The sequence below is a fragment of the Oryx dammah genome, unplaced genomic scaffold (assembly GCF_014754425.2).
Source record: "Oryx dammah isolate SB20612 unplaced genomic scaffold, SCBI_Odam_1.1 HiC_scaffold_28, whole genome shotgun sequence".
Lineage (NCBI taxonomy): Eukaryota > Metazoa > Chordata > Mammalia > Artiodactyla > Bovidae > Oryx > Oryx dammah.
The window spans coordinates 941,149-954,370 of NW_024070212.1; the positions used below are offsets into that span (position 1 = coordinate 941,149).

At 43.4% G+C, this 13,222-nt stretch overlaps 1 protein-coding gene and 2 non-coding genes across 4 annotated transcripts in view; 1 reads left to right on the forward strand and 2 right to left on the reverse strand.

Annotated features, from left to right (window-relative positions):
* The first annotated feature begins 3,401 nt into the window (after positions 1-3,401).
* On the forward strand, positions 3,402-3,473 carry TRNAP-AGG. The gene has a single exon. It is a non-coding gene; the product is annotated as a tRNA-Pro (tRNA).
* Positions 3,474-4,086: 613 nt separating this feature from the next.
* On the reverse strand, positions 4,087-4,158 carry TRNAP-CGG. The gene has a single exon. It is a non-coding gene; the product is annotated as a tRNA-Pro (tRNA).
* A 7,136-nt stretch (positions 4,159-11,294) lies between these two features.
* Positions 11,295-13,222, reverse strand: part of RCSD1 (RCSD domain containing 1) — a 68,992-nt gene continuing 67,064 nt past the window's right edge. For both annotated transcript variants that reach the window (XM_040229950.1, XM_040229949.1), the window contains exon 7: positions 11,295-13,175. In XM_040229950.1, the coding sequence (XP_040085884.1) occupies positions 13,143-13,175 (33 nt within the window). In that variant the 3' untranslated portion in view covers positions 11,295-13,142. The remainder of the gene's footprint in view (positions 13,176-13,222) is intronic.

The following is a 13,222-nucleotide window of genomic DNA, read 5'->3' on the forward strand; positions in this document are numbered from 1 at the left end:
AAAAAAACCCCAGAAAGAGAACCTGGTCTGTGAGGAAAGCTAATGAACTGGGCCTTGAACACAGCTGAAACTGCTGAGAAAACCCAGATGGTCAATTAGAAGGCAGTTAGATATGTAGGTCTGGAGCCCAAGGAAGCAACAAGAGAGGCTACCATGAAACCAGAACTTGCAAGGACAGCAAAGTGTTTCCACAAAAAAACCAATATCAGATCATAAGTAGATTATAAATATTTGCTGAATGAATAGATGAATGAATATTTATTAAATTAATCGAGAGAAGTTACAAAGAAAAAGTCATGTGAGGTTGTTTCAGCCGTAGTCCTTGCATTCTAGTTTTGGATCCTTCTGTAGAGATAGTAAATGGAAAACAAACCAACCTTTGGATTTTCAATCACTATTGTGAACTTGAGAGTCTCACTTAACAAACCTCTTCCTCCTTAGGTACCTGCTTCTAGCTCCTGGAAACCCCACTTCTCAGCTCAGTCAGTCCAGGCATACAATCAGAGTCAACTGAAGACTTTCCATCAGATAAGCAAAGTCTTTTTAATGGGCTGTGTTCCCTCTGAAAGGAGTGGACTTCTTGGAGAGAATTTTCCCTACAGAGTCAATAAGAAGGAAAACCATGAGCAGAGTCTTGTCTGATAATAGTTATCTATGTACAGAGCCATTGGCCTCTCAGACTTCCTGCTTCATGTAGTATACAGAGAGTACAATAAGGAGGGTTGGCCTTGGGAACATCTTAGGGCTTTAAGTCTTCTCTTAATAGAGATCAGATAAGAGGCACCCAGGAGCAGCTAGTGCTAGCAAATATATACGGGCATAATTTTCTAGAGCTGGAATTAATGGGAGAAGTTAAGACAGTGTCAGGCACCAAAATTTCCAACAACGTTGTGATTGTAGTAGAATTCTCTTCCACTTCCTGTACTCTCAGTGGTATTCTCTCCCTCCTTATATTTTAAAATCTGTTGCCAAAGGAAGATTGGAATGCTGTGATCTGTGGGTGGTGATAGCAAGCCATTCCAGGAGCACTGAGATTTGATGGATATCAGATAGAGTCAAAGATGAATCCAGGCCACACTGAGAAAGATTTATCTGGAGCTAAATCAGTTTCATTAACATTTCTACAGAGACTGTCTCAATCCAGGAATTGGATTGCATTTTCCTAGGAAAGTTTTGAAAATCTGAAAATCCAAGTTCTAGCACCTCTGGTGCCCCTGGTATCCCCGGCACAGAGGCACAAGTTGGGAGAACTTGGTAACAGGGTCTTTAGGGTTTACTGTATAGGAGAAGGATGTGTCTCCAGCTTGTTCATTCACTGTGGCCGGGATAAAATGTTCCTCAAGGTTCTCCGTCTCCCTGTACCCCGAGAGCACCTATGTACTACTTCTGCTTCACCTGTGAGGGAAAGATGTGCTCTGGAGAGGTATCACAGGCATTCCTCTTGCTGGGAAAGAGACATCTGTCACTATCAGTTGGGCAACTGATATCCTGAGTTTTGTTACTGTCAGTCTTCCTATATCATCATTGGAAGGGAAATGTGATAGTCTAGTGGCACCTGCAGAATAAAACACAAACCCTTGCAATCACTAGAGAAGAAGAAATAGGAAAAATAAAAGCCCTAAAATGATAATAACTTAATAATAAATTCAAGTGGGAAAGGTGAGCATAAAAACAGACCTCTTGGTAACTGTGGAGATGGAGGTTCCCAGAAAACGGAAGTGATTACGTTATTTTACCTAATGACTTATATTTTGTAGTTTCTTCATTTCCAGGAGAAACAGAAACTTCTTAAGTGTCCAGGGCACATTTTTTCCCAGTTAGGTTCCGATGAATAAACTCTGCTGACATCTGGAACTGATGAATATTTTTAATATTCTTATCCTCCCTGCTTTGGGACCTAAGAAGAACTGAAGACTCAAGTTAGGACGTTTTCAAATAAAACAAAGGGTGGGGTCTGAATGTTAGAACCCCAGAACTATAATTTACTCACATTGAACCATAAGTAGAAAGTTAACAACTTAGAGTGTTGTTAACAACACATTGTGCCTCTAAATGTTTGAGTGAATGAGCAATCGAATGAATAAACTGAATGAATGGTACATGAAATAAAATAAATAGGCCTATTTAGGATAGTCACTCTGTCTACTTGTAGTTTCCTATCTGGTTAGGTATTTGTTAGAGTTGCAATTTACAAATACCGATTGTCCAAGTACCAAAATTTGTAGTTTTAAGGGATTTGGAACATATTGCAGTCATTCAGCAATTAGTCATTGAGCACCAGCTTTGCCAGCATAAGCCTCAATACTAAATATTTAAGAATTTAAAATATAGTAAAAAAGCTCTTTTCTCTTCTCCATTTTCCTCTGTGTGGTTGAATTTACTCCTCCCCATGTCTTTTCACAAGAATTTGAAGATCAAGCAATTTCTGACCAAGAAAAAAAGCAGAATCATTCCATTCCCCAATCGATTCGAATGAAAACTGGTAATAAAATCAGGTATAACTCCAAGAAAAAACACTGGTGAAGACCCAAGCTGGGCCTCTAAGGAGCCTCATTTACCAACTGGCACTCATTTATGCTATGGCAAGGTCACTTGCACCCTAACTGAATCACAGTAGTGCGAACTCACTGCTGTCTGAACAGCTCATGGGAGAAATGAAATGTGTGACTCTTGGTGTTTCCTCACTAGATGTCCGTGTGGCTCAGTAATAAATATGTGAAACGTTCTTTTGGGAAAAAAATTAAAAATAAATAAAATAGAGTTAAGAAGCCATGCCTTAGAGATACTGGGACAATTGGGTACCAATTATAACAATTGTTTGCCAATTATACAGTAGAATTCAGTGCTCTGTTAATGTTTAGAAGAGACAAGACTGCAACCCAGTTATATACCACGTACAATTGGTTTTTAATTTGTTAAAGGATTTCTTTCTGAGAAGGTCAAAAGAGAGAATGAGAAACAGATTTTCCAGCTGAAGAAAACAGATCGAGTAAAAAACACATAGATGGCAATCCTTAAGGCCAGAAAGATGGTGCTTTGAACACTAGAATAAAAGGTGTAGGCAAGAAACTGACGATGATACTACTATTGGAAAGTGCAACATCCAGAACTCAGTAGGGGAGAGAATCTGGAACCTCCCTGCCACAGGGAAATTGCCACACACTCACTGCAGTTTATCAGCCATAAATATAAATAAAATTATAAATATTTCAGTGATAGTGACATCGTTGTTTTCTTCTGTATTACTGATTTTCAAAAATCAAGAGAAAAAGAAAATCCGTTTACACTAGAACGCAAAACAGCTGAGAAATATAAACACATAACAGTAAATAACCACTTGGAAACGCAGAAGTCAGTAATCCTTCCTGCTTTTATGATGGCAGGAAGAGTGCGAGAACGACGGCTCGTTGGTCTAGGGGTATGATTCTCGCTTAGGGTGCGAGAGGTCCCGGGTTCAAATCCCGGACGAGCCCTCTCATTCTTTTCTTTGAATTAAATCCATTTTTAAAGAAATTAACTTTAGATCTATAAATATAATAATACATGTTGGTGAAAATTACAAAATTGAGACCTTTTGAAAAATACCATTAAAAGACATAATCTGAAAACGTAGAAAGTTTGAGAGCAATGTAATGCTCTGAAAAGACTCATCCCATTCCTGCCAGTTCCAGAGTCGAGCACGTTCGCTGGGCATCTCCGGTGCCTACAAGTGCGACCTAAATCTGCTCACAGCGACCGTGGGAGGCGGACTGCGCGCCGGCTCACCCGGGCCCGCCGACCCTCCGTGCCGCACTCACGCTCGGAGTGTTCCGGGGCTGCCCCAGGGTCCGCACGAGGCGTGTCTCTTTTCCGAGCACGTGTGTTTCAAAGCGGTACAAGCATTTTCATATCTTGCCCTCAGACGAAAAAAGACCACATATTGTACGAATTGATCTCATGTGATCTTTTACTTCGTGAAAAGTTCTTCTTGGTTGTCTTGGTCAGGGTTTGAGCTCAAGGAATTGGAATAGTTTCATTTCAGCCCTTCAATGAGCCATGTGGGGGAAAAAAAGTTTTAAATTGTACTGCTTATGCAAGAAAAAGCCTGGGCTCGTCCGGGATTTGAACCCGGGACCTCTCGCACCCGAAGCGAGAATCATACCCCTAGACCAACGAGCCGCTCTCGGCAAAAGGCCTCCCAGAGCCTCCCTTCAGCCTTATCCAACCGCCAGCTGCACCACCCGACCAACCTCGGCTGGAGAATTTCCTCTCATTTCCCAGGTCTCGGGTCAAAACGCTTTCGCCACCCGAAGGGACACCAGGAAGGGACGTGCATTTTTTCCCAGCGGGGTCGGTCTTATCTTCCGGCGCCTCGGCTCTGCGCCGCCGCCTGCGGCCATCCGCACAAGATTCGGGAAGCCGCCTTCCGCGAGCCAGGATAGCCCCTGGAAGGCGGGGGCGGCAGGGCAGTGGAAGCCGGGGCTAGGAGGGCGCAGGCAGGGCCCCTCGGACGGCTCGGACTCCGCCAGGTGCTCGCAGCCCAGGGTCTCCACGCCGCCAGTGTCGTTACTTGCGGGCAGGTCCCTCCGCTCTCAGCTCAGACCAGCCTCAGAGCACTTGGCTCTGTGCAGCGTGCCTCATCCGCATTCCCAGCCTCTGCTCGGCTGCCGACGACGGTCATGGGTGGGTGGAGCGGGAAAAACCCCGAGGAGCTGGCAAGAAATGGGAAAGGACGCACCTTATCCCTGCAAGGGAGTGTTGGGACACAGAATTCTCAAAGGGGAGAGTATTGACAGATAACTTTTTTTCCAACGTTCATTTTGAGATCACGCACTCTTTTTAGAGCCTTGGATGTACTGAACGCACTGCGTATCTGTAACAATCTGTCTCTAACGTACTAACCTCATTTCGCAGTTAGGTATTTCAGGCGACATGGCGAGGAAGTGGCTTGGTAGGCACAGCAACTACCCAAGTCTTAGAAGGTGTGTTGGATGGGGAGGACTATGAAAGGGGCAGGGAGGGAGACAGGGTTTGGTGCCTTGTTAGCTCGGAGGAGTGGAGAAGGCCCTGGCAGTGGGCAGAACCTTTGACCTAGCACCACCTCCCCTTCATTTGTTCTTCATAGGGAAGAACAAATCTGATTCCATATTGTATCTGTTTGTGTTTGTTCTGTTTTTTACTTTAACCTGTGTATTCTATTCGGAGAAGGCAATGGCACCCCACTCCAGTACTCTCGCCTGGAAAATCCCAAGGACGGAGGAGCCTGGAAGGCTGCAGTCCATGGGGTCGCTGAGGGTCGGACACGACTGAGAGACTTCGCTTTCACTTTTCACTTTCATGCATTGAAGAAGGAAATGGCAACCCACTCCAGTGTTCTCGCCTGGAGAATCCCAGGGACGGTGGAGCCTGGTGGGCTGCCGTCTATGGGGTCGCAGAGAGCCAGTCACGACTGAAGTGGCTTGGCAGCAGCAGCAGCAGCAGCAGCAGCAGTGTATTCTGTTGCTTTTGCTACAAGGTAATTACCACTTCAGCATTCTTTCCTGGAGAGCACCATGAACAGCATGAAAAGGCAGAAAGATATGAGAGATGAACCTCCTAGTTGGATAGGTGCCCAATATGCTACTAGAGAAGAGCAAAGGAATAGCTCCAGAAGGAATGAAGAGGCTGAGCAAAAGCGAAAACAACGTCAGGCTGTGGATGTGTCTAGTGGTAGAAGTAAAGTTTGGTGCTATAAAGGACAATATTGCATAGGAATCTGGAATGTCAGGTCGATGAATGCAGGTAAATTGAAATTGGTCAACAGGAGATGGCAAGAGTGAACATCAACATTTTAGGCATCAGTGAATTAAACTGGGCAGGAATGGGCGAATTTAATTTAGACGGTCATTTTATCTACTACTGTGGGCAGGAATCCCTTAGAAAAAAATGGAGTAGCCATCATAGCCAACAAAAGAGTCTGAAATACAGTACTTGGGTGCAGTCTCAAAAGTGACAGAATGATCTTGGTTTCCAGGGCAAACCATTCAATATCACAGTAATCCATGTCTATGCCCCAACCACTAATGCCAAAGAATCTGAAGTTGAACGGTTCTAGGAAGACCTAAAGACTTTCTAGAACTAACACCAAAAAAAAGATGTCCTTTTCATCATAGGGAACTGGAATGCAAAAATCAGAAGTCAAGCGATACCTGGAGTAACAGGCAAGTTTGGCCTTGGAGTACAAAATGAAGCAGGATAAAGACTAACAGTCTGGCCAAAAGAACATGCTGGTCATAGCAAACACCCTCTTCCAACAACACAAGAGAAGACTCTACACATGGACATCACCAGATGATCAATACTGAAATCAGATTGATTATATTCTTTCCAGATGAAGATGGAGAAGCTCTATACAGTCAGCAAAAATAAGACTGGAAGCTGACTCTGGTTCAGAACATGAACTCCTTATTGCAAAATTCAGACTTGAAGAACATAGGGAAAACCACTAAGCCATTCAGGTATGACCTAAATCAACTCCTTTATGATTATGCAGTGGAAGTGACAAATAGATTCAAGGGATTAGATCTGATAGATAGAGGGCCTGATGAACTACGGACAGAGGCCTGTAACATTGTTCAGGATGCAGTGACCAAGACCATCCCCAAGAAAACAGAAATGCAAAAAGGCAAAAGGGTTGCCTGAGGAGGCCTTACAAATAGCTGAGAAAAGAAGAGAAGCAAAAGGCAAAGGAGAAAAGGAAAGATATACCCATTTGAATGCAGAGTCCCAGAGAATAGCAAGGAGAGATAAGAAAGCCTTCCTCAGTGATCAATACAAAAAAAAAAAAAATACAGGAAAACAATAGAATGGGAAAGACTAGAAACCCCTTCAAGAAAATTAGAGGTACCAAGGGAACATTTCATGCAAAGATGGGCACAATAAAGGACAGAAACTGTGTACCTAATGGAAGCAGATATTAAGAAGAGTACGCAGGAATACACAGAAGAACTGTACAAAAAGGATCTTCATGACCCAGATAACCACAATGGTGTGATCACTCACCTAGAGCCAGACATCATGGAGTCTGAAGTCAAGTGGATCTTAGGAAGCATGACTACGAACTGAGCTGGTGGAGGTGACAGAATTCCAGGTGAGCTATTTCAAATCCTAAAAGATGATGCTGTGAAAGTGCTGCACTCAATATGCCAGCAAATTGGGAAAACTCAGCAGTGGCCACAGGACTGGAAAATGTCAGTTTTCCTTCCAATCCCAAAGAAGGGCAATGCCAAAGTGTGTTCAAATTACTGCACAATTGCAATCATTTCACATACTAGCAAGGTAATGCTCAAAATCCTTCAAGCTAGACTTCAACAGTATGTGAACCGAGAACTTCCAGATGTTCAAGATGGATTTAGAAAAGGCAGAGAAACCAGAGATCCAATTGCCAACATCTGTTGGATCATAGAAAAAGCAAGAGAATTCCAAAAATCATCTACTTCTTCATTGACTACCCTAAAGCCTTTGGTTGTGTGGATCACATCAAACTGTGAGAAATTCTTAAAGAGATGGGAATACCAGACCTCCTTACCTGCCTCCTGTGAAACCTATATGCAGGTCAAGAAGCAACAGTTAGAACCAGATAGACTCTAGCAACAGTTAGAACAACAGACTGGTTTCAAATTGGGAAAGGAGTATGTCAAGGCTGTATATTGTCACCCTGCTTATTTAACTTCTATGCAGAGTACATCATGTGAAATGCTGGGCTGGATGAAGCACAAGCTGGAATCAAGATGGCAGAGAGAAATATCAAAAGTCTCAGATATGCAGATGATACCAGCCTTATGGCAGAAAGGGAAGAAGAACTAAAGAGCCGCTTGACGAAAGTGAAAGAGGAAAGTGAAAAAGTTGGCTTAAAACTCAGCATTCAGAAAACAAAGATCATGTCATCCGGTCCCATCACTTCATGGCAAATAGATGGGGAAACAATGACAGACTTTATTTTCTTGGGCTCCAAAATCACTGCAGATGGTGACTGCAGCCATGAAATGAAAAGACTCTTGCTCCTTAGAAGAAAAGCAATGACAAACCTAGACAGGGTATTAAAAAACAGAGACATTACTTTGCCAACAAAGGTCCATCTAGATTTTTTCAGTAGTCATGTATGGATGTGAAAGTTGGACCATAAAGAAAACTGAGCGCCAAAGAATCGATGATTTTGAACTGTGGTGTTGGAGAACACTCTTGAGAGTCCCTTGGATTGCAAGGAGATCCAACCAGTCAATCCTAAAGGAAATCAGTCCTGAATATTCACTGGAAGGACTGACATTGAAGCTGAAACTCCAATACTTTGGTCACCTGATTCAAAGAACTGACACATTGGAAAAGACCCTGATGCTGAGAAAGATTGAAAGCAGGAAGAGAAGGGGACAACAGAGGAAGAAATGATTGGATGGCATCATCGACTTGATGGACGTGAGTTTGAGCAAGCTCCGGGAGTTGGTGATGGACAGGGAGGCCTGGCATGCTGCAGTCCATGGGGTCGCAAAGAGTGGGGCACGACTGAGCGACTGAACTGACTGGGTTTCCACCAAGGAAACCCAACCGACATTATGAAAGTGAAAGTGTTGGTTGCTCAGTCATGCCCCACTCAGAGACGCCATGGACTGTAACTGCGAGGCTCCTCTTGCCATGGAAGTCTGCAGCCAAGAATGCTGGAGTGGGTTGCCATGCCCTTCTCCAGGAGATCTTCCCAACCCAATGACTGAACCCAGGGCTCCTGCTTTGCAGGCAGATTCTTTACCATCTGAGCCACGTGGGAAGCAACTGACATTATTGGTTTGTCTAAATACAAGTAATTTTTTCAAAACTTCATATACAACTACACCATCAACGGCCAGAGTCATTACTGACAAGAGTGCCCAGTGAGAAATCCTAGCCCATTTCAACCTCTTCCTTCTACATCCTGTTTCCCTCATGGCATCTCCTTGACTGTGCCAGGGTGTTGCAGGTACCACGGAGAGCCCAGAACTTTCCAGGAAAAGAAGTCAAGAATTCTCTTTGTTCCTGTTTCTGAAGTGGGTGGCTCCCTTTATACTGCGAGGCATTTAACACATTCATCATCTCTTCTTTCTCTGAGGAGGATCAAAGAACCACAGTTTCCTGCCCCATTTGACTGCAATTGTGGTTTCTCCAGAATTCCCATGGCTCTTCTTGACTCTGAGGGCAGAAATGGAGTAATGGTTTTCTCAGCCTCCATAGGCACTCTGGTCATGACATCACTGGGCCTGGCTTACTCTAAGCAAGACTGGGAGGTCAGGAAAGCGTGTAAACCGCCCCTAGCCTTTCATGTACTCTGCTGTTCTTTTTCAATCCCTTCTAGAAGGTTTTCTAGAACAAACTCAATTCAAGATGTGATGACAAAGGTATAAAATATTCTCTTTCTCAGGATATGCATTTTGAATGGGAAGACTAGAGGCAGTGGAATCAGTTGCTAATTAAAACATTTCAGGCATCTGGTATCACTGAGGGAGCCGTTGGGCAGTGATCAATGTTGAAGATAATCTTACTCCAGTCCGAAATCAGCTCAGTCATTCCTTACTTAATACGTATTTATTGAGCGCCTATAATACATGAGGTACTGGTACAATAAACAGCACAGACGCTGACTTAACCCATTGGAGCTCCAGACTGGCTCTGGACACAGCAAACATCACATGAAAAATGAGCCTATTTTCTTTGGTGGCTTCTGAAAACAAATTCTGTTTTATTTGAGTAGCACTTGAATTTTGCTCAGACTCTGTTTTGTTTTTCGTTGTTGCCTACCCAGCATCGTTTCTTTTAGTAACAGCACTCTGATTTAACCTTGAGGCACCCTGTTACTCCCATTCCCAGTCCTTGAAGATGACAGAACTCACCCACCTAGCCCCTAACTGCAGGAGAGAGCATGTGACCGAGGGCTGGCCGATCTGATCTCTGCATCTCCTTGTTCATAACGATCGGTTCAGACATGAGTATGTGATCCCCATGGAGCCTACAGAAAACCCTTGTAGGATTTTCCCCTACAGTTATTAGCGAACAATAAATTCTTTCTATTGGGTTTGCAGGCTGGGAAGAGCCTACTTAAGACTATGGTCAACAGAAGAAAGCAGAGACCAGTAATAGACAGAGATTTCTGACATTGCTTAATTGATTGTATTCAGGTCTGCCCATGGATTGTCAATGTATATTATTCAGTGTACAGGCAAATAGAGAAGGAGGAGGGGGAGAGAGAGAGAGATTCATAGACATAGCTGTTTTGTATCAGCCAGTTTGAGTTCCTTTCATTAGCAGCTGAAGGTCCTCATTCATTCAACTGCATAAAACTTTTACACCTCCAAGAGTACTTAATCAAAAGATGATGACGAACTATTTGTCCATCCACTCCTTTATTCCATTATCTAACATATGTTAATGATTAGTCAATTGGTCACAAGTCAAAACTGGTCTGGCAAACTGGATCCTTTTCAGGGTGACCTCAGTGAAGAGAGTGGAGTCCTGAGTCTCTGGGGTTTTTGTGGTCATAGCCGGTTGGTTACCTAATGCTACCTGCAGCTGAAAGAGCATCACAGCCCCTTTTCAATACTGGCATATTCCTTCAAAACAGTCAGGTTTTTTTCATGCTCCCTCTCTGGAGAAAGGAGGAACACAGTTTAAAATTCAAGCTGGACTACCAAGGAATTGGAAGAATGATTCTGACTCTTTTCTTCAACCTTGTAGCTGTGAAGAAACAGTGTTTTCCTTCAACCTATTAACAGAGCCTGAATGAAAGAAAGTCTCCCTGGTCTGGTGATGACTGTTCCACCTAAAACACAAATGGATTTCTTTAATCCCCAGTGTGGAGCCCTAGCCTCAACTACAGTGGTGCATCACTGAACCACAGTGTTTCGAGAAGAGAGCATTAAACACCCAGGCCGCAGCACCAACAGGGAACAGGGTCCTGCGTTCGCTTCCTGAATTCCTCACCAGGAGTTACCAATAACAATGCCTGGGAATAGGTCTCTATGTTCTCGCAAAACAGATCAAATATGTGGTTAACAGGGACCTGGTGAGACTTTTGATAGCATCACACACACTCCTTCAGTGTCACCTTCTTGTAATTTTTATTGCTCCTTCATCTGCTGCTGTGAGGTATGTAAGACAGAGTTCTTTCTACATTCACATCCCATCTACTCCATGCCTTTTCCTAGTAAGCAAGAATGGCGGATGTCCCCGCTTCACCACACACACCCACAGCCAAGCTCACATTCTCAAAACTCTTGCCTAGATGTGTGCATGCATATATAAACAACCCAAAGACATATATAAACAAATCCATGTATTGTTTAGGGGGTATACATCTCTGTGAAGAGATCAGATAGGTAGATAGACAGATGATAGATAGTATATAGATCTCAAAATAACTGACACACATATCTCCCAAACTCTGCTAAAATACAAAACTTATTGTAGTATCAGTCTTCACTAGATTACAAGATTTAGAAGCTACATTCAATTTAAAAATAGTTTTTGAAAAAATGTATATATCAAATATTAATACTATTCTGGAGTTAGAAAAACTGTAATGAGGTGATAAAAACTGAGGTACCAGTGGTGAGATAAGGCCCTTTAGTCTGGGAAACTACATTTTGAAGTCAGAATAGATAGAGTATGGTCTAAGAGACCCCCAGAAAAATGACTGCTCCAACTACCAAATCTGCATGTTGAGATACTGAAATAAATCTGAATAAGGAGCAACTCTAAAGATTAAAATTTATTTGGATGAGCATCTTTCAGCAGGAGTGTGTGAAGCGGGGGAGAGAGTATGTTAAGAAAGGGGTAGTCAGGCCCCCTGTTCCTAGCGAAGCTTCCTGCACTCTCTCAACAGAACGTTAAAGCAAGAGCTATTCAGGGAGAACAGACCAACGACCTACTCCATCCCTCCTGAGTCAGGGAGGAGACCCTGGGTTTCCATTCAAGTCAGGGAAGGATGTCCTTATTATGTAGGTTGCACATCATGATGCCCAGTGCACTTCCCAGGAGATATCTAATTCATGCTCGGGGCTCCCCTTCTGGAAGCACACACTTCATCTTCCCAGGATAAACCAGAGGGCAGGCACTGCTCAGGTATCACTGTTCTGCTTTCAGGAAGAGGAAATGAAGTGCAGACCTGTGAAACCTCTTGGCATTCTGCCTCCCCAAAGGAGTTGCTGCCTGCCTCTGCCTCTTGTCCCCTGGAAAAAGGAGATGAGCTGAAAATTCCTAACTAGAGAATTACCAGATGGGAAATCTCCTTGTAAATTACCAGATGGGATAGCTCCAGATGGGGAGCTTCCCTGGTGGCTCAGACAGTAAAATCGTCTGCTTGCAATGCTGGAGACCTGGTTTCAATACCTGGGTCAGGAAGATTCCCTGGAGAAGGAAAATCCTGGAAAATTCCATGGATGGAGGAACCTCATAGGCTACAGTCCATGGGGTCACAAAGAGTCTGACACGACTAAGCGACTTTGCTTTCACTTTCAAAGCTCCTGTCCCTGGAACAGACATATATTTTTAAATGTTTCAATAATTATCTCTTCTAGTCCAGTGTTTTCAAAATTGGTTGACCAGTCAAATTTGGACCAAGCTGAAAGGTTGTTTCAGGGTCTCCATGCAATTTCAGGTCTTCTGTAACTTACAGGATGTATATTTCCAGTGACAGTACTTTGATTCTAGCCACCTGAAATGAGTTTTTACTTACATTTGAGAACTGTGAAAACTTAGGAATAATAAAAAGGCTATCACTTTATATAAACACAATCTGATTAGCTAAATGCCAGTCCAGTTCTGAGGTCAGCTGTAGGGATAAATGGGTGTGGATCTGGGCCCCACAGGTTGACCAGTATCCCTGGGAGTTGTCAAAACAGCAAATTGTTTTAAATAAGTTTTCTTAAAAAAAAAAAAGAATCCATCAAGTGACACAAACTCAAGCTGATCAAAGTCATCTGCCCTCAGATCCACTCTCCGTCTGCAGTGGTGTGCAGGTTGGGAAATGGCACCCTGTGTCTTCAGGCTGACTCCAGACTCTCAGCCCATCGTGTCCTTCACTGGCCTCCTTTGCTGCTATGATCTTTGCTGCTACTTTCAAAGACGTGGCTCCAGCAGCTTCATCACTAGAAGCAATGTGCTCTTCACATTTTAGTGTCCTGGACAGGGGTGTTATCCTGAGAACAAAAGAGGAAGGAATAAATTAGGAGGAGAGTAGGGAAAT